This window comes from Oncorhynchus mykiss, chromosome 6 (assembly GCF_013265735.2).
Source record: "Oncorhynchus mykiss isolate Arlee chromosome 6, USDA_OmykA_1.1, whole genome shotgun sequence".
Classification (NCBI taxonomy): domain Eukaryota; kingdom Metazoa; phylum Chordata; class Actinopteri; order Salmoniformes; family Salmonidae; genus Oncorhynchus; species Oncorhynchus mykiss.
Genome location: NC_048570.1, coordinates 66,755,054 through 66,776,744, shown reverse-complemented (window position 1 = coordinate 66,776,744; position 21,691 = coordinate 66,755,054). Strand labels below are relative to the sequence as shown.

General features: G+C 45.0%; 1 protein-coding gene across 3 annotated transcripts; it reads right to left on the bottom strand.

Moving 5' to 3' along the window:
* Window positions 1-412: 412 nt before the first annotated feature.
* Window positions 413-20,415, bottom strand: LOC110526948 (pre-mRNA-splicing factor ATP-dependent RNA helicase PRP16). Of its 3 annotated transcripts, none has more exons than XM_036980753.1 (25): window positions 20,119-20,415; window positions 19,267-19,611; window positions 18,936-19,123; window positions 18,657-18,821; window positions 18,377-18,545; window positions 18,124-18,242; window positions 17,944-18,017; window positions 17,684-17,839; window positions 17,375-17,536; window positions 12,318-12,425; window positions 12,107-12,231; window positions 11,856-11,993; window positions 11,324-11,510; window positions 10,618-10,803; window positions 10,241-10,381; window positions 9,300-9,527; window positions 8,152-8,259; window positions 7,933-8,045; window positions 5,701-5,909; window positions 4,836-4,990; window positions 4,575-4,730; window positions 4,148-4,408; window positions 3,887-3,982; window positions 3,672-3,793; window positions 413-1,283 (listed from the first exon to the last, which is right to left on the bottom strand). In XM_036980753.1, exons 2-25 carry the CDS (start codon window positions 19,593-19,595, stop codon window positions 1,202-1,204), a joined length of 3,777 nt encoding a protein of 1,258 aa, XP_036836648.1. In that variant the 5' UTR covers window positions 19,596-19,611; window positions 20,119-20,415; the 3' UTR covers window positions 413-1,201. The 3 variants fall into 3 exon arrangements, with proteins under 3 accessions (XP_036836648.1, XP_036836650.1, XP_036836649.1); XM_036980755.1 differs by having other exon boundaries at window positions 18,936-19,120; XM_036980754.1 differs by having other exon boundaries at window positions 20,298-20,381.
* Window positions 20,416-21,691: the final 1,276 nt, after the last annotated feature.

Sequence of the window (21,691 nt, the reverse complement as noted above, 5' to 3'; positions counted from 1 at the left end):
CACTCATGCCACAAGCACAGTTTGGATAATGCTTCAGTCAGTGAAGGGGCACTTCACCATGGCACAGGCCATTTGCTACACACGACATACAAAAGGATACAGAGGTCAGCCAGTTGTACAAGGTGAAAATGATCTCTTGAAGGAGATTTGAGAGGGACATGATGAAATTGAAAAATAAAAATAAATCAAGGCAGAATTCATGGACACACGACAGTACTACTTCTGCCTCCTCTCTCTACTCACACTGAATGACATACAGCCCAATGAACACACTACGGGATCAGACTAGTTTGGACCAGCCGTCCACTTATGACTGACAGCACAATGCAGCACTACTTAAACACTAGTAATGGGGGGGGGGGGGGGGTCTATACAGTTACATATCGGGATATTATATTGTTTTGACAATTTAGCGCTATTTGCCTGTACCTGCACCAAAATGCCAGTATTTTCCTTTCATTTCTTGTTCTCCATCTTTTGTATTCAGAACTTTTATTTCAATGACTGATCAAAACTCGTTTCTCATGGCTCTCTCTCTCGTCCCTCTGCAGCAGATATATGGTGAGCAATATGTTCGGAACATCGACTCACAATAAAATCACAGTATCGAATCGCAATACATATCGTATCGGCACCAAAGTATCATGCTAATATGGTGAGGTCCCTGGCAATTCCCAGCCTTATTGAACATAGTTTATATTGATCGGGAGAGACTACCATCAAGAAAACAGCCCCTTGTAGGGTACAGTAGGAGATGGAACAACTAAAGGTTTCCTGCTTGGACTCTGTAGCCTGTGAAGGATTATGATAAAGGCTTTGACAGATTTTCAAAGTATATCAAATACCCTTTAAAGACGATACCTTTTCAATGATGTTTCATCATTGGGGGTTTTTTTGTTCGTTTTTTTACTATCACAGAAATAGAAAATACAGTATACGGCTGTTAGAATGCAGTATCTCTCTGCACGTAAAAATGGAGGGACGCTATGTGGATTTGCTGACAGAAAAGGTCTGTTACGGGAGCCTCATGTCTTATACAAGTTCTACCTCTGCTGGCCTCTGTCTGAACTGCAGCTAGTACCGAACAATAGGAGGGGACAGTTATCCAAGCCCTCTCAGCCAAGCTCATCCAGTGATGGTATGGTACACAAACAGGTGATATTTAGTGGTGAGTTCAAGTGTTTAAGTCTTAACAGAAGATCTAGAGCCCAAAACGAGCTGGGGTGCGCTTTGGGGTCATGGGTGCCTCCTCCTTCCTTCCCGGGGTGCAGATTTTCACAGCCCTATCGAGACAAAAGAATAGACAATTGGCAATGACAGAAGGTACTTTTTTTTATACTTGCCATGTCAGACATAATGTGACAGGCTAGCAGGGGGGGACAGGCTAACAGGGGGGGGACAGGCTAACGGGAGAGAGACAGGCTAGTGGGGGGGGACAGGCTAGCAGGGAGGGATAAGCGGACGCTGCTGACAGCAAAATCTATAATCTTTAATTACAGCAGCGTGACACTCTGACACTACCCAGCATTCCCTCCTCAGTCCTCACACACACCAGCAATTACTAAAGCTAAAGTCACATTTCACAAATTAAAACAAATGTCCTCAGGCCTTCAAAATATATGTATTTATTAAATTAAACTTTAATTTAACAGGGTGATTTCTAGAGGCTAAGAAAGTCTTTCACACACACACACACACGTCCTGAGAGGCCTGCTGGTAGGAGGATATGGAGGAGTGAGGCAGACAGCCTGGCTGAGATTAAAGCCAAATCCTAACTAACGTGCCTCCCTTTACATAATGATCCATCCTGCTTCCAAACTCAGTAAAAGCAGAGTTTGGAAGCAGGATGGATCATTCTAGGTCTAGTAGACAGACATATTGTTGCCAAGTGCTTTAAGAGCTCTCTGTCTGAGGGCCACTCTTCTTTCCACACACAGGTGTTTGGTGAACACAGCAGAGGGAAGACGGCACCCTCATTCCTACCACCACTTTCACATACAAGGACAGAACACTTCTCACAGCTCTGCATTTACATTGAATAAAAGCTCCCATAAAATCACTGACTTAAAGCTTTGATCCCACTTATCTGAGTAAGGGTGGGGGGGTTGCTGAATGACAGACAGGAACCAGATCAAAATGTGTCGTAGAAGTGTTTCATGGGGGCACGGTGAAGGGATGCTTGTGTTCACAGGCAGAGGCGGACAAAAGCAGCTGACAGCCCACGAGAGCCGGCCATGTTTATTATCATAATTCTGAGGCGCTCGCTCTCTAATCTATTCCTTAATCCTCTGCGTTTTAATGTAATCATTTTGGAGACTGACAGACACACACTCTTATTGTTAATTAATCAGCAGATTTATTGCTATATCAAAGTGTTATTTTTTACCCTCCCAAACACATCTCTTTTGTGAGCCTTATGGAACAGGTGCAAACTAAAAAGGTGTCCCTTCTAATTTGAAAATAAACGCTGTCTTCTTTCTCCCCTCTGCTGTGGCACCATTTAAATTGCAGCAGTAATGGGGGTCAGCCAGGAGTCAATATTATTTCTTTTTGTCTCGTCTGGAGGGACTGGAGGTGAGAAAAGCTCATCATGGAAAATGAGAGAGGTAGAAAAGACAGAGGATAAGAGAGGAGAGGCAGAGAATTAGAGAGAGAGAGATGGTAGAGAAGACAGAGGATAAGAGAGAAGGAGAGGCAGAGATAATTAGAGAGAGATTGTAGAGAAGACAAAGAGGATAAGAGAGAAGGAGAGGCAGAGATATTTAGAGAGAGATGGGTAGAGAAGACAAAGAGGATAAGAGAGAAGGAGAGGCAGAGATATTTAGAGAGAGATGGGTAGAGAAGACAAAGAGGATAAGAGAGAAGGACAGGCAGAGATATTTAGAGAGAGATGGGTAGAGAAGCAGCAAAATTAACCAGTTTCTACGACTCGGAAGGGGCCCATTCTGGAAAACTAACATTTCCCATTGACCCCCAATGTAAAAGAGCAAACTTTGCGTCAATTTTTTGTTATACAGAAATAACAAAACATACAGAAAAGCTGCAATGTTGTTCGATGTACATTTAACCAGGTCAAAAATCCCGACCTACTGTTCACAATGTTCCCACGTAGAGAAATGGAGCCTGCGAGAAGAGCCCTGTGGCTTCAGGCTATTCGGTGTGGGAGAGTGGGAAATGTAGGGACGTGGTGTCCAAGTAGGCTACACGTAGCAATGTGTGTAAAAAACATTTAATCACAGGTAAGACATTTAACTTGTTAAGTACAGTCGGGTTGTAATTCCACTCACTAATTGTAGCTTTATAGTGTGTTGGTGGTCTTGGCTAGCTTAATGTTCTAGTTGGTAGCTAGCTAGCACTCACATGGCTCAAGTTAGCGGCGTCATGAAAAGGGGCATGAGGGAAGCCTTTCAATATTACGTTTTTCTAAGTAGCGGGAACGCTCGGCAATGTGGAAAAGTAATCTTTAGACATGTACTTTTCTTAAATGTAGCTTTGTAAGAAAGTTGTGTTTGAAAAAGGTAAAGATTTTGCTGTGAGACAATTGGGTAACCAAGGTAACCACAGGTCATTTTCCCCACGTGAGGCCGCGGCGGTCTATTTAATAGCGACTGGGACTATTGTCAGAGTGAAACCTCTCCATGAAGAATAGATGAAGATAGATGAGTGTATACCTGACGCTGCCCACGTTACTCTTCCTGTCCTGATCCTCTCTCCTGCTCCTCAGTTGCTGCTCCGCCAGAGACATCTCCTCCTCCATGTTAGTGATCTCCTCCTTGGCCCGCCGCCGGTTCTCCTGCACAGAGAGAGAGAGGAACAGAGGGGTGAGAGGAGAGAGGGAGGAGGAATTAACCATTGAGACGTAGGAAGTAAGGGCCGAAGAGCTTACCATCCTGCTCTTCCCTGCCTGTTTGACGCTGTAGAACATGGGCCCCAGCTCAGCCAGCCACTCCCCATCCACCGCAGTCACACACTGCATGTACTCCTACAGGAGGGACATCAAACAACACAGGTTACAACACAGTAGAACACAGTAGCAGAGCTAGAAGGCTGTTATATATGACAGCTCTTTCTGGTGAGTCAAGGTGTAGAACATCATCTCTGAACAGTCCAGATCATAGCGTAGCTGTGTGGAGGCTGGGTCTGTTACCTTGGTGGTCATGACCAGCTCGTGGTAGGTGATGTAGTCTGGGGTGTAGCCCATGCCAAACAGAGAGCTGGTGGGATGGAGGTGGCAGGGCATGCCTGTCCTCACGTTCACATACTCCCCTATGCCCTTCAGCTTGGCTGCCTGGTGGAAGTAGGCAGCACAGATACACTTCCTGATGATGTCCCAGTCTGAGCCACAGGACACCAGGTTCATCCTCTGCTGCACCATGATGTCTTTGAGCTGGGAGCGCACCTCGCGCACCTGAAACACCCACCCACAGAGACACGTTAGCTACCGGAGAACCAACACAAGAGGACATTCAATACACATTGCTCAGTGTGTGACTATTGTGATGCAAAGTGGTAATGAAGTGCATTTCGATCCTGAGACTGGTCAGAGAGAGTAAAGGACAAGGGCGGGGTCTGACCTTTCGCATGGCCTTGGTGTGGATGAAGTGTTCGTTGCACCAGATGCTGGAGTAGTTGTTGTTCTTCCACTGCAGGTAGACGTTCAGGTAGGTCAGGTGGTCACTCTCTGGGACAGAGAACTTCTCCCTCACCTGGTCACTCTCCTCCTCACGACCCTGGAAAGGTCCAGTGTGTAATGTGAATTTTTCTTAACAGTAAGATAAACAAACATTAGCAACACATTAAGACATTCATTGGTTGGCGATCTCAATGACATCTACCTTAGGCCTGTAGAAGATGGCCGGTACAGACAGCATGGAGACGATGATGAGGATGTCAGCACTGCAGCCCATGTCACATGATACGATCAGCATCTTGGACAGAGCCGGGTCCAGAGGGAACTCCACCATCAGCCTCCCAGTGGGCGTCAGGGAACCTGAGGGGGACACAAATATTAACACTTCCTGTCTACAGACAGAGGAGAGGGGAAACACAATACAGGTGACACCTTCCTGTCTATAGCCCTGAGAGAGAGAGAGAGAGAGATAAAGTGCTGACATAGGAGGATGGTTACAAAATCATATTTAAATCTAACTTTGCCAGCTCTGATTTAAATGATTACATGACAGACTATAAAGGAGCTTAGAGGGAAAGTGCAGAGGCAGAACAGGCTGTATTGGCCAGGTAAACCTTAAATCAGAGATAATCTGCTGTTAACACACCACACAGACAAACGTCAAAAGTCCTCCACAGACACCAAATCCCCTAATCCCCAGGGATCTGGCTCAGATGAGACAGAGATGAGACTCAGCCAGTCAAATCTAACAGAGGATAAAGCACTATGCAATTACTCCACTACCTACACCACAGTGCTACCTAGCTCTATACTTTACGGTGTGCAGTGCATGTACATACCATTACAGCAACCTATTGACTAGTTCCATCATCCAAGTCTCTCCTCGCACATGTAGTTATTGTTAATCTGTAGTTATTGTTAATCTGTTGGCTGTATTGCTGGTGGGGAACACATACTTATCCCAACATATTTTAACCTTGTTTTCTGAGATAAATTATTATATTTGATCAATTTGTACATTTAGTGGCCTAATCTTGAGTGATGTGGTCCAGGCCAGGCCAGAGACCCACCTGTGTTGTCCAGGGCCCCCAGGATCCACAGCTGGTACATGGAGTTCAGCATGTTGTCCTCAGGCGGGGGGTCCATGAAGTGGAAGAGCAGCAGGTCCTGGACCCCCAGGGATTTGAGCAGCAGCACCACGTTGGCCAGGTTGGTCCGCTGAATCTCTGGGATGGTGGTGGTCAACATCTCATTCTTGAAGGCGCTCTGGGTGTACAGCCTGGATGGACAGAGGAGGAGAGAAGGAGAGATGGAGTGAGAGCGACACCAACGGGGGAGGTTATTGAATAATCTAGCGGACACATTTTTTTTGTAAATGCACAAATGCTCCATGGAGTGACAGGTCTGGAGATGCTGTCTTCACCACCTGGTTAAACCCGCTCTGCATGGCACTGATATGACTTCACACAGTGCTCCAACCCTGTAACAACGGCACAGTGCTCCAACCCTGCAACAACGGCACAGTGCTCCAACCCTGCAACAACGGCACAGTGCTCCAACCCTGCAACAACGGCACAGTGCTCCAACCCTGCAACAACGGCACAGTGTTCCAACCCTGCAACAACGGCACAGTGCTCCAACCCTGCAACAACGGCACAGTGCTCCAACCCTGCAACAACGGCACAGTGCTCCAACCCTGCAACAACGGCACAGTGCTCCAACCCTGCAACAACGGCACAGTGCTCCAACCCTGCAACAACGGCACAGTGCTCCAACCCTGCAACAACGGCACAGTGCTCCAACCCTGCAACAACGGCACAGTGCTCCAACCCTGCAACAACGGCACAGTGCTCCAACCCTGCAACAACGGCACAGTGCTCCAACCCTGCAACAACGGCACAGTGCTCCAACCCTGCAACAACGGCACAGTGCTCCAACCCTGCAACAGCGGCACAGTGCTCCAACCCTGTAACAACGGCACAGTGCTCCAACCCTGTAACAACGGCACAGTGCTCCAACCCTGTAACAATGGCACCGTGATTGAGAAGCCTCCGTTTCCATGAAAGCTGAACGCTCCCCAACTGACATTTAGAGACGGGCAAAGAGACAGGCCTACTGCACATTATAAACATTTAACTAAGCTACTTATGAGGTATTTACTAACCAAACTATTTAGAGCAGCTCCCATTGCTGCTTCAGACTGATAGGTCTGGCCTAACAAAGCATCTCTCAACCATTTCAGTTAGTGGCTAATCCCTCTGAAGTGTGTGCATTATGAGGGAATGATCTGTGTTTTTTTATGCCGGGTTGTGTGAATGTCCTCAGGGCTGGAGATGTACTGTGTGTGTGTGTGTGTGTGTTGGGTGCAGTCACAGCTAAGAGGTGCTTTGAGTAGCAGATTCGCCACACAAGTCGAGTCACCCAGCATGGCACACACACGTCACCTCCCGCCCCTCCAAACGCCTAGGCCCCACCCACTCTAAAGCTCAACTCCCAAATTGATTATTCACAGGGGGTAATCTTGGTAGAGGGGGCTTTTATAAAATTCCAAGCTCATTTACAAGGCAAAACAATCTTGTGTCTGGTGTGCATGTCACCATCTCCCTCAACTTGGTGTAGTATGACAGATAGGTGAAAGGTCATGTGAAATCTCAGCGAGAACAGGCTTTTGTGTCACATTCTCCCTGCTGTAAACAGAGTTAAACTGCATGAAATCCTGTGGAGATTAGGATTCTCCCTCCTTCTCTCCCTCCCAGCCTCTGATGGCTTTGAAAGCAGCCCGGCCGCCTTGCAGATCCGAGGCCTGGACAGCCCATCTGAGGAGAGCTCTGATGTGCATCAGCCAGAGGATGAAACACCGTTTCAGCACGGCTCACCATTCAAATGGATGCTAATGTTGTTAGCTGGTGTTCTACCTTTTTGGTGGATAGGAGCGGTTGGAATGAGATAGCAGGCAGAGTGAGGAGAATTGTGTAATTCAGCCTGTTTATTCCTGTATCTAGGCCCAGATAGACATGAAAAGGGGAAGATATGGCTGATCTAATATTTTAGTTCCAGACTGCTTCAGTCAGATGTAGAGGAGTATTGAAGTATCTTTCTAGAAGTCAGGACACTCTTGACATGTGAATACTCCCTTCCTGCTAGCCCTGACTGGAACTCTCAAACATCACACTAAGGTGACACCTTCAAATAACTGCCTTTCATTACACTTTCATTATGGCTCCATACTTCTCTACCACAACTGGAGGACTGCACATTTGGAGTGTGAGACTGCGTGAGTGTGTGTGTAGACAGTGACTTACCTGTAACACTGGCCCGGTCCTGTACGTCCTGCTCTGCCCGCACGCTGATTGGCGTTAGCCTGGCTGATGGGGTACACCTGCAGGGCATCCATGCCAATGCGAGGGTTGAACACCTGTCAAAGAGAACACATCAGCAACAAACACAGAGAAATACTATCCTAACATGGCTTGTCTTTATCATTTGATAGTCTGGGGAAGATAGTGAGGGTGACAGGGTACCTTGAGTTTGCAGTATCCAGCATCCACAACAAACATGATACCATCCACAGTCAGGGAGGTCTCGGCAATGTTGGTGGCAACGATGCACTTCCTCACACCATCTGGAGCCTGGCGGTTAGAGAACATAACAAAGACATTAGCTACACGTCACTTTACCAGTAAGAAGGACGTCCTTTTTGTGTAATATACAGTGCCTTCGGAAAGTATTCAAACCCCTAGACTTTTTCACGTTACAGGCTAATTCTAAAATGGAATAAATTGCTGTTTCCCCCTCATCAATCTACACACAATACCTCATAATGACAAAAATAAATGTTTTACACAACTATTCAGACCCTTTACTCAGTACTTTGTTGAAGCACCTTTGGCAGCGATTACAGCCTCTAGTCTTCTTGGGTATGAAGAAACAAGCTTGGCACACCTGTATTTGGGGATTTTCTCCCATTCGTCTCTGCAGATCCTCTCAAACTGTCAGGTTGGATGGGGATGGTCGCTGTACAGCTATTTTCAGGTCTCTCCAGATATGTTAGAGATCGGTTTCAAGTCCAGGCTCTGTCTGGGCCACTCAAGGACATTTGTAAACTTGTCCCGAAGCCACTCCTGCATTGTCTTGGTTGTGTGCTTAGGATCGTTTTCCTGTTTGACGGTGAACCTTCGCTCCAGTCTGAGGTCCTGAGTGCTCTGGAGGAGGTTTTCATCAAGGATCTCTCTGTACTTTGCTCCATTCATCTTTCCCTCGATCCTGTCCCAGTCCCTGCCGCTGAAAAACATCCCCACAGCATGATGCTCCCACCACCATGCTTCACCGTAGGGATGGTGCCAGGTTTCTTCCAGACGTGATGCTTGGCATTCAGGCCAAAGAGTTCGATCTTGGTTTCATCAGACCAAATCATTTTTTAAATATTTTTTTTACGGATTTTGCTTTGTCATTATGGGGTATTATGTGTAATGTTTTATTTAATCTCAGAATAAGGCTGTAACGTAACAAAATGTGGAAAAAGTCAAGGGGTCTGAATACTTTCCGAATGCACTGTATATGCATTCCGACTACCTAACAGCAAGTATGCTTGTGTACAAAGGATACTGCAGTATGTTAAGAGTTCCAACTGTACATGTTAGTGTAACAGTAACTGGGTGTTATTGGTTACCTTCTGGAAGATCTTGGCCTGGAGGTCAGAGGGCAGCTGGGAGTAGATGGGCAGTACAGTCAGAGGAGGGGCACTCTCCAGATCCTCCAGACGCTCCACAATCTGGTCTGACGTCACCTCGATGTCCTCCTGGCCAGGCATGAAGATGAGGATGTCTCCCCCCATACCACTAAGGTGGATCTGTAGGGCCTGCTTCACTGCTGCCTCCACATAGTCTTCCTGGGGAGTCTGCACTCAGAAAACACACAACACTATTAGAATACACAGCAACCACACACTACCTTGGTACAAATAACAGTAGTCTTACTCCATGACTTAACCGGCCCCCACAGCTGAGTCCATTGTGCGCGTGATCATTTTCTCTATCCCCACCAGGCGCAGGTTAAAATACCAAAACCAACTGTGAATGAATTCTATTCATTTCAGGAAAGGTGGAAACACATGAAATGTTCATGGACATTCAGCTAGATAGCTGTTGCTCGCAGTTTCTCCAGGGATGACATTTTACCCAACATGCAAATGGTCCTCTTTTTAGCTGGTTCTTTGTCAATTTGACAAATGTGTGTGTTTCTCTCTATGACGATTAACCCACAGACAAAAGTGAAACCAAGTTAGTTATAACTAAGTTAGTTCTTAGTTATCTTTGATTCATCTCTCCTTGTTAGTCTTTAAAGCACCCACATGGGTTTGTATCTTCGTGAAAACCAATAAGGGGATGGAAGACTTGCATTGCATCGAGCATCTGAAATACAACCAAGTAGTGTGGATGAAATGATTGAAAAACATGCATGTGTACATCTATTTTGCAACCCTCGCGCACAAAATGTGGCCGGTCTAGTCAGGGTATAAGTAATTATGCAAATGAAATGGCTGTGTTGACTCCCTGTAAAAACATATATGTAATAAGGAAGGGATGTTGAATGGAGAGTTGGACACAATACCTTGCTGAATAAGATGTCTACAGGGAATGTTCTTCCTGGAATGTGGAATATGGGAACGTTGCCGAAAAATGCAGCAAATTTGTCAGAGTCCATGGTGGCTGAGGTGACTATCAGCTTGAGGTCAGAACGCCTCGATACAACCTGGAAGAAAAGGACACAGAGTTCTACTACTGCTTACAAAACAAACAAAGCCTCCGAATAAAAAATATGCACGCAAAAGATTGACAATTGAATAACATCCAGGGAGTTGTAAAAGTGTCTCCCTGGACTGGCAGTCTAAGCTGGCCCACTGCTCGTTCAGCACTCTCAATCCTACCTTCACCTCTATACCACTCTATCCACTAAACATACAAAAGACTGTGGGGTGTCTCCCTCACCTCTCGTAGCAGGCCGAACAGCACGTCTGTGTTGAGGGAGCGTTCGTGGGCCTCGTCCATGATGACAGCACTGTAGTGGTCCAGATCTGACTCCCTGAGAGACTCTCTCAGCAGGATGCCGTCTGTCATGTACTTTATCACAGTCTTCTCCGACGTACAGTCCTCAAAACGGATCGCATAACCCACCTGCAAAGCAAAAAAAATTAAATTAATGGTTTAGTAGTGAACTACATATATTTACATTCCACGTATGAATTACGGCCTTCAAACGACAGTGCTACGGGTCAACCAAAGAAACGAGCTGGCGAGGAGAGTTCCATTACAAGTTGTAGAATGGAAGCGGTGTACAATCTCTGAATCACCACTAGATGACGGTGTTGCACAACATATGAATACAAGCGTCACATCCATAAGGAAAAAACCAAGACAGCACCATGACTCAACATCAATTGACAGATGACCTCTACACACAGTGAACATTGATATCTGGTGGGGGTGGGGGACGACGACACTTGTTCTGTTCTGGAGTAGTTCCATTCCTCTATAAACAAGTTCATTGCGGTTCATAAACTCTTGCCAGGTCTGTTACACTGAGTTAACTGATAAGACTAGTTATCCACTGCCTTGACTGATCCATAGATCACCGTTTCTAAGATCTAGTTAATGTTTGTCTAGTGGCTCCTCCCTAAGCCAGCTGAATGCTCACCTCCTCTCCCAGGTTGCTGCCCAGCTCCTCGCTGACTCTCTTGGCCACGCTCATGGCTGCCACTCTGCGGGGCTGGGTGCAGCCCACCATGCCGTAACTGGTGTAGCCGTCCTCGTGTAGGTACTGGGTCAGCTGGGTGGTCTTCCCACTGCCCGTCTCCCCCACCACAATCACAATGCTGTTGTCCCTGGACAGAATCACATCACAACCAATAACATTACAATCCTGATGGGACTTTCAACCTTACGAAACTGTGGAAACATGAATAACGGCTTACAAAAACAGATCTGGAAGTGTACCTGTCAATGATTTACAAACGCTGTCTAACATTACCTAAGTCACCTTTGATGTGGTCATTCTCTAACCAAAGGTAAATCACATATGAACATTCTGACTTCACAGCCGCCAACTCCCCCCTTCATTGCCATACATGTCTTTATCATACATCCTGAATGAAAGCCTGCATCTGGGGTAAGACCGGGGGTGATAAGTGGTCCCAGGACAGCCAGGCCGGGTCCAGTAGAGTAGCTACCTGATGATGTTGAGCAGCTGCTGCCTCACAGCGAAGATGGGCAGATACTGCCTCTGCTCCAGCAGGGTCTTCTTCTTAGCAAACTCACTGCTGGCCTCACTCTTATCTTTCATGTGGTCTGCAAACTTCTGATCCGTTCTGGAGGGAGGAAGGAGAGGAGAGGGAATTAATGAGGTTGTTCTTGTCACAACAGATGTTTAATAAACATTCAGAATGGAAACAAAATAAGCCTTTAGTAAAGGGCTTGTTACCTGTAGTCCACCTTGCCATCCTCACCCACTGGCTTGCCCCCAGAGCTATCCCCGTCCTCGGTCTTCTTGATGCCCATAATGTCACCCAGCTTGGTGCCTGCCAGCTCCCAGTGTTTCTGTTGAGCCTGAAGAAACAATCAAAATGACAGTCAGATATTCAGCCAGTAACCATACCATCAAGTACTGTATAGCTGTTTTAAACATTGCCTACCTTCTTGCGTTCCTTCTGCTCGCGGTGCTTGCGGACCAGCTGGCTGCCCTTGCGGGAGATGATGGCCATGTCAGAGGTGGCGTCTTTCACAGGGATGACAGGCTCCGGCTAGAGCACAGAGAACCATCAGCAACAGTACGCATTCAGTACACAGCAACTCTGATAGTAAGTCCACTAGTTAGTACTCAGCCAGTTCCAAATACTTATCAGCAGACTCTCACAATCCCTCAACAAGCCTGCAACAGCTCTCCGCCAATGGCTCAGACCTTAAAAGTATATGCACTCCTCAAAATATTTGGAAAGTGAAGAAAAAAATAATATTTGTCTCTATACTCTAGCATTTTGAATTTGAGATCAAATGTTTTATACGAGGCGACAGAACAGAATGTAACCTTATTTTCATAAGTATTCCGACACTTTCCTAAGAACCTCAAATTTGAGCTCAGGTGCATCCTGTTTCCATTGATCATCCTTGAGATGCTTCCACAACTTGGAGTCCACCTGTGGTATATTAAATTGATTGGACATGATTTGGAAATGCACACACCTGTCTACAGTTGAAGTCGGAAGTTTACATAAACAAGTTTTAATGACTCCAAACTAAGTGTTTCAACCACTCCACAAATTTCTTGTTAACAAACTATGGTTTTGGCACGTAGGTTATGACATCTACTTTGTGCATGACACAAGTAATTTTTCCAACAATTGTTTACAGAAAGATTATTTCACTTATAATTACTGTATCACAATTCCAGTGGGTCAGAAGTTTACATATACTAAGTTGGCTGTGCTTTTAAACAGCTTGGAAAATTACAGAAAAGGATGTTATGGCTTTAGAAGCTTCTGATAGACTAATTTACATAATTTGAGTCAATTGGAGTTGTACCTGTGGATGTATTTCAAGGCATACATTCAAACTCAGTGCGCCTCTTTGATTGACATCATGGGAAAATCAAAAGAAATCAGCCAATACCTCAAAAATTGTAGACCTCCACAAGTCTGGTTCATCCTTGGGAGACATTTCCAAACGCCTGAAGGTACCACATTCATCTGTACAAACAATAGTACGCAAGTATAAACACCATGGGACCACGCAGCCGTCATACCGCTCAGGACGGAGATGCGTTCTGTCTCCTAGAGAAGAACGTACTTTGGTGCGAAAAGTGCAAATCAATCCCAGAACAACAGCGAAGGACCTTGAAGATGCTACAAAAGTATCTATATCCACAGTAAAACGAGTCCTATATCGACATAACCTGAAAGGCCGCTCAGCAAGGAAGAAGCCACCGCTCCAAAACCACTATAAAAAAGCCAGACAGTTTGCAACTGCACATGGGGGCAAAGATCGTACTTTTTGGAGAAATGTCCTCTGGTCTGATGAAACAAAAATAGAACTGTTTGGCCATAATGACCATCGTTATGTTTGGAGGAAAAAGGGGGGTGGCTTGCAAGCCGAAGAACACCATCCCAACCGTGAAGCACAGGGGTGGCAGCATCATGTTGTGGGGGTGCTTTGCTGCAGGAGGGACTGGTGCACCTCACAAAATAGATGGCTTCATGTGGAAGGGAAATTATGTGGATATATTGAAGCAACATCTCAAGACATCAGTCAGGAAGTTAAAGCTTGGTTGCAAATGGATCTTCCAAATGGACAATGACCACAAGCATACTTCCAAAGTTGTGGCAAAATGGCTTAAGGACAACAAAGTCAAGGCATTGGAGTGGCCATCACAAAGCCCTGACCTCAATTCCATAGAAAATGTGTGGGCAGAACTGAAAAAGTGTGTGCGAGCAAGGAGGCCTACATACCTGACTCAGTTATACCTGATTCAGTTACACCAGCTCTGTCAGGAGGAATGGGCCAAAATTCACCCAACGTATTGTGGTAAGCTTGTGGAAGGCTACCCAAAACGTTTGACCCATGTTAAACAATTTAACGGCAATGCTACCGAATACTAATTCAGTATATGTAAACTTCTGACCTGCTGGGAATGTGATAAAAGAAATAAAAGCTGAAATAAATACTCTCTCTACTATTATTCTGACATTTCACATTATTAAAATAAAGTGGTGATAGTAACTGACCTAAGACAGAAAGTTTTGACTAGGATTAAATGTCAGAAATTGTGAAAAACTGTGTTTAAATGTATTTGGCTAAGGTGTATGTAAACTTCCGACTTCCCACAGTTAACAGCGCACATCAGAGCAAAAAGATTTGGAGAAGGGTCCACAAAATGTCTGCAGCATTGAAGGTCCCCAAGAACACAGTGCCTCCATTATTCTTGAATGGAAAAAGTTTGGAACCACCAAGGCTCTTCCAAGGGAGAAGGGCCTTCGTCAGGGACGTGACTAAGAACCTGATAGTTACTCTGACAAAGCTCCAGGGTTCCTCTGTGGAGATGGGATAACCATCCAGAAGGACAACCATCTCTGAAGCGCTCCACCAAATCAGGCCATTGTAGAGTGGCCAGACGGAAGCCACTCCTCAGTAAAAGGCACATGACAGGACTCGCAGACCATGAGAAACAAGATTCTTTGGTCTGATGAAACCACATTGATCTCTTTGGCCTGACTGCCAAGCGTCACGTATGGAGGAAACCTGGCACCATCCCTACGGTGAAGCATGGTGGTGGCAGCATCATGCTGTGGGGATGTTTTTCAGCGGCAGGGACTGGGAGAATAGTCAGGATCGAGGGAAAGATGATCAGAGCAAAGTACAGAGAGATCTTTGATGAAAACCTGCTCCAGAGCGCTCAGGACCTGAGACTGGGGCTAAGGTGTGGACACAGCCAAGACACGTAAGCACACAGCCAAGGGACAACGCAGGAGTGGCTTCGGGACAAGTTTCCGAATGTCCTTGAGTGGCCCAGCCAGATCCCGGAGTTGAACCCAATCGAACATCTCTGGGGAGACCTGAAAAAAGCTGTGCAGCGACGCTCCCCATCCAACCTGACAGAGCTTGAGGGGATCTGCAGAGAAGAATGGAAGAAACTCCCCAAATACAGGTGTGCCAAGCTTGTAGCGTCATACCCAAGAAGACTCGAGGCTGTAATCACTGCCAAAGGTGCTTCAACAAAGTAAAGAGTCTAAATAGTTATGTAAATGTGATTTCATTTTTTATTTGGAATAAATTTGCAAACATTTCTAAAAACCTGTTTTTGCTTTGTCATTATGGGGTATTGTGTGTAGAAACGATTGAATCAATTTTAGAATAAGGCTGTAACATAACAAAATGTGGAAAAAGTCAAGGGGTCTGAATACTTTCCGAATGCACTGTATATTTGGCCTTGTGTTATGCTGCTGAAAAGTGAATTTATCTCCCAGTGTCTGGTGGAAAGCAGACAACCAGGTTTCGCTCTAGGATTTTGTCTGCGCTTAACTCAATTCCTTTTCTTTTTATCCTAAAAAAAACTTCCTATTCCTCACCATGACCCATAACATGATGCAGCCACCACCATGCTTGAAAATATGAAGAGCGGTACTCCGTTATGTGTTGTGTTGAATTTTCCCCAAATATTTCTTTGCCACATTTTTTGCAGTTTTACATTAGTGCCTTACTGCAAACAGGATGCATGTTTTGGAATATGTTTATTGTGCACAGACTTCCTGCTTTTCACTCTGTAGTTACTCCACAATACTAACTTAATTGACAATGTTGTTGATCCATCCTCAGTATTCTCCCATCATAGCCATTGAACTCTGTAACTGTTTTAAAGTTACCATTGGCCTCATCGTGAAATCCCTGAGTGGTTTCCTTCCTCACTGGCAACTGAGTTAGGAAGGACACCTGTACCTTGGTATTGCCTGGGTGTATTGACATGCCATCCAAAGTGTAATTAATAGCTTTACCTTGCTCAAAGGGATATTCAATGTCTTCTTTTGAAATAAATGTACCAGTCTACCAATAGGTGCCCTACTTTACAAGGCATTGGAATACCTCCCTGGTCTTTGTGGTTGAATCTGTGTTTGAATTTCACTGCTCGACTGAGGGACCTTACCGAGATAATTCTATTCATAAAAAGATCCTGTAGAACACTACTATTGCACACAGTGAGTGAGTCCATGCAACTTATTAAGCACATGTTTACTCCTGAACTTATTTAGGCTTGCCATAACAAAGGGGTTGAATACTTATTGACTCAAGACATTTCAGATTTCTATTTTTAATTCATTTGTAAACCTTTCTAAAAAGATAATTCCACTTTTACATTAAGGTGTATAGGCCAGTGACCTAAAATCTCAGATTACTAAATTTTTAATTGAAGGTGCAACAACAAAATGTGGAAAAGGGGTGTGAATACTTTCTGAAGACACTGTATTTGAACAAATTCACTAATAATGTATTAAATTCTGTGAAAGTTTAGTATTTGGTCCCATATTCCTAGCAAGCAATGACTACATTAAGCTTTTGAGCCTAGAAACGTGTTGGGTGCATGTGCAGTTTGTTTTGGTTGTGTTTCAGATGATGTTGTGCCCAATAGAAATGAATGGTAAATTGTGTCATTTTGGACTCACTTTCATTGTAAATAAGAATAGAATATGTTTCTGAACACTTCTACTTTAATGTGGATGCTAGCCTGATTACAGATAATCATGAATGAATTGTGAATAATGATGAGTGAGAACGTTAGAGGCATAACTATCATATCCCCCAAAAATGCTACCCTCCCCTGTTATTGGTGAAGGAAACAAAACCCAAAGCACATTTAACTTGTTTAGGAAAACTGCCCTAATGTTGGAAACAAACATCGTTATGCTGTCACCTAGAGTCAAAAAATAATTCCAAGCTATAGTACAGAATATTTTACATACAGCAGGTTTTTAAAGGACCAAAGAGAGTGGTCTGCTTTGCGTTTTCATTTTTGCCATGGAAAATAATATTGCGACACTGGTATGGTCAGAGCCCTAGTGTCGCCTCACAAAACATTTGATCTCAAATCCAAAATGCTGGAGTACAGAGCCAAATTAAAAGTTTTAGCTTCCCTGTCCAAATAAACAGGTAGCGACGGAGTGTTGGTCATTTAATTGGCCCATAATGTGCTGTCATGATGTATTACCTGCTTGGTGAAGACTATCCTCCCGTCCAGGAAGGGAGGGACCAGGTTGTGAACCAGCAGGTGGACCTTGGCAGCATTGTCCTCCTCAAAGTCATCATCCACCTCCAGCCTCTGGACCACTCCACTGGTCAGCATACGATTAGTCTCCCAGCGCTCATTATCCTGGCAGGAGGAACACAACACGCATCGTTAAACACAGTCAACACACACAGACAAAATTAAAATCCATAGGTGGTATTAACGATAACTAAACGGGCTACATACACCCAGGGCTGGAGGTGGTTATAGAGTAGCAACACAGTGCCATACCTCATTGATCTGTCGTCTCTGGGCAGAGATGCGTTTCTGTGTCTGCTTCTGCAGGATCTGCTCTCTTTTCTTCACATAATCCTCAGAGGTGGAGGTCAGTGGGTTGTGGAACTCGTCATAGCCTTCGTCCATCATGTACCAGTCTCTGTCCGCTTGCTGCAACACCGCAGGGCAATAGTCAATACATAGAAATGTGCATTTATGAAAGTTGGGAAAGCTATTCATTTGTGTTACTGCCAAGACTCCACATGTCCACACACCTTCTGGTCCTCCTCCCACTGCTGCTTCTCATCATCATTATCAAAGGCAATGCCATCCTCTCCTTCATTCTTACCTGGGGCACAGAGACACAATCCACAAACATCAGCAAGCCTTATCAGAGCATTAATAAGAGCTCAAACGTGACTGGGGGAAGAGGGAGAGGGGAAAGAGGGGCTTACCTTTCCCACGGGACAGACGAGGTGTGGAGCCCAAGTGCTTCCTGTCATTGGCCCATTCGTTGTACTTGTATGAAGGGGTGGGAAGGGGCGTGTCATCAGGATACCGGCCTCTGACTGACCTGGGAACAGAAACAACAAAAGTTCATTTAAAAGCTGAAAATAACATTTCTAATAGCCACTGAAAAGGAGTCTTTTAATAATACTATTAAACCCAGTTAAATTAACATACAAGTGTTGAGCTGCAGTTGCTTACTTGTCCTTCCTCTCACTCTCCCGTCCAGAGCGGGGGCTGCGCTCCGACCGTTCAGACTTGTCAGAGTCCTTGTGTGAAGGGGCAGGAGAGGGAGATTCCCAGTGGGAACGGCGTGAGCTGGCATAGCCGCTGTCATCCTCATCCCAGCTGGTGCGCGAGGGAGTGCCATCTGATTCAAAGGGTATGAGGAATGGAGGGAGAGAGAGTGGTTTGTGTATTGTAAGCGTGACCTAAGGACCTTAAAGAACTGCCTGTCCGGGGGTGTGGCAGGGTTACTGACCTTTGGGGCGTGTCTGGGGCGTTGAAGGCTCCTCTCTCTTGCTCCCCCGGCTGATGCGTTCGGAGGACCAGCCTTCTCTCTGTGAGCGCTCACTCCTCTCACTGCGGTCTCCACGCTCCGACCGGCAGCTGCCGCCGCCGCGGCTGTGACTGCGCTCCCGCTCATCTGCCATCAAAACAGTTAGTAATTACTTCAGTCAGAAATACACAATAGATAGAAAAGATCGCTATTGCCAGAATATTAACAATGTGCATGCAGGTGTATACATTTTTTGCTCACCTCTTTCACCCCTTCGATCTCTGTCCGTATCTCTGATCCTCTCTCTGTTCTTGTCCTCTTTGGAAGAGGCGTACATTCCATGCTCACGCCGGTCTTTCTCCCTCTGCTGGTGTTTGCGACGGAACTCTTCACTGACCCCTCCAGGGTTAGAGGGTGTCTCTGAGCCAGTCACACGGTACTTCCTGCTACTTTATGAAAAATAGAATAAAGTGTCAATAAGACAACACTGCATGCATCAGTTTAGATCTCTTGATAGGGAGAGTTTGTATTCTATGCCAGTACGAAAAGAGGCTACAGTAACTCAAACCAAATCACAAATCACATAACATACCTCTCTTTTTTACCACCTTGATCCTCCTCGTCTTTGTCTTCTTCATCAGACCCAGAATCACTTTTCCCTTCCTCCCAGTCCTTGTAGGAGGACACCTTGGATTTCTTGTTATTCCTGTCATCGCTGTCAGCCTCAGCCTGCTCCTTGCCCTCTCGCTCCTTTCTCTTTTGAGCTGCCAGCAGATCCAGGCCCAGGAGAGAGGTGCGTGGAGTGGGTGCACGAAAGACATGAGGCTCTACTGCTGCACTCTTCTTCTTCACAATCAGCCCGCCAACCTGCGCAGTGGGGTCACTGCCCTCCAGTCGATGCAGTGACGCATCATCATCCATGGTCTCAAACAACTGTCTGGATTGGATACCACATTTTTGGGGAGATTAGCCAACTACTAATTATATAACATTAAGGATGTGTCAGATAATTTAGACCGAAACACTTAACCAAAAGCACTTTGCATACGGAAATTTGACCACCTTGAGATTAATACATTAAACTAATCGATCAAAAGTATAAAATCGCTTGAATAATTCACGGAATGTATTTTATATTGCTACAGTAGCTAGCTACGTAGCTATTTAGTCAGTACTGTAGCTACACTAGCTACTTATATTATATTTGTTACTACTACATCTAACGCCAATGAACGACCGATTATAATTTAGTGACAGACGTGACTTCAAATAAAACACGTTAAAGTAGATAACGTTACCTAGCTAGATATCGCTCAGCCAATGAATTAAATAGCGAGCTAGCTATTACGTTACAAAAAGGAAATTAAACTAATAGGTACGACTATACACCCGATATTACAGTACAATTGTAAAATCCCATTTAATAAAACACGGGCTTGCTTACCTTTAACAATAGGTGGTGAGTCTATCAAGACGCTTACACTAGCTAGTCTTTTTTTTAGCGAGCTAGCTAAACCTGCCACATGTATTTATTGTAAATCAAAAAACGATCTTCAATAACATCAACAACCCGAGTTATTGGGAAAATAACATTCATGTAAGTACGAAAACTGTGCCACCCACTTGAAATGATTCAAACCATTAGCTATTATCTTTTGTAAATTGTGCGTTTTTTGTTTACAAAGACAGAAGCCGCCATTGCTATCCCACAATTCCACGGGATATTCCTAAAAAAAACTTTATTAAAATTATGTACCAGAACACTGCACAATCGAGTTTCTTCTTTGTGTGGCTTTTTCCGGCAGACTAGTTGCATATTGCTGCGTTTCGCAGGTTGGAGTGCGAATTGCACATTTTGGTCACCAAAAAAAAGGGAAAAGGAGATTAGGATCTCCATCTAACCCTGCACCTATACACTTGAATCGTACTACACTGGCTTTGACGCTTGTCGGATGTGGCAAGGTTTGCAAACTATTACAGACTATAAAGGGAAGCACAGCTACCATACGCTTCGAGGCAAGTAACACTGAAACATGCATGAGAGCATCAGCTGATCCGGACGGCTGTGTGATCACTCTCTCCGTAGTCAATGTGAGTAAGACCTTTAAACAGGTCAACATCCACAAGGCCGCAGGGCCAGGCGTATTACCAGGACATGTACTCCAAGCATGAGCTGACCAAATGGAAAGTGTCTTCACTGAGTCTGTAATACCAACATGTTTCAAGCAGACCACCATAGTCCCTGTGCTCAAGAACACTAAGGCTTTATTTGATGTATTTAACCTTTATTTAACTATGCAAGTCAGTTAAGAACAAATTCTTATTTACAATTACGTTTGACCAAAAGGCAAACATGCCTCCTGCGGGGACAGACAAAACACACATCACGACAAGAGACACAACACTACAAAAAGACAGACCTAAGACAACAACATATCAAGGCAGCAACACGTGACAATACAACATGGTAGCAGCGCAAAACATGGTACAAACATTATTGGGCACAGACAACAACACAAAGGGCAAGAAAGTAGAGACAACAATACATCACGCAAAGCAGCCACAACTGTCAGTGTCCATGATTGAGTCTTTGAATGAAGAGATTGAGATAAAAGGTCATCTATAAATCTATGATAGGTAAAGCTCCGCCTTATCTCAGTTCACTGGTCACGATAACAACACCCACCCGTAGCACGCGTTCCAGCAGGTATATCTCACTGATCATCCCCAAAGCCAACACCTTATTTGGCCGCCTTTCCTTCCAGTTCTCTGCTGCCAGTGTCTGGAACGAATTGCAAAAATCGCTGACGTTGGAGACTTTTATTTCCGTCACCAACTTTAAACATCAACTATCAGCAGCTAACTGATCGCTGCAGCTGTACATAGTCCATCTGTAAATAGCCCACCCAATCTACCTACCTCATCCCCATACTGTTTATATTTTATTTACTTTTCTGCTCTTTTTCACACCAGTATCTCTACTTGCACATCAACATCTGCTCAATTATCACTCCAGT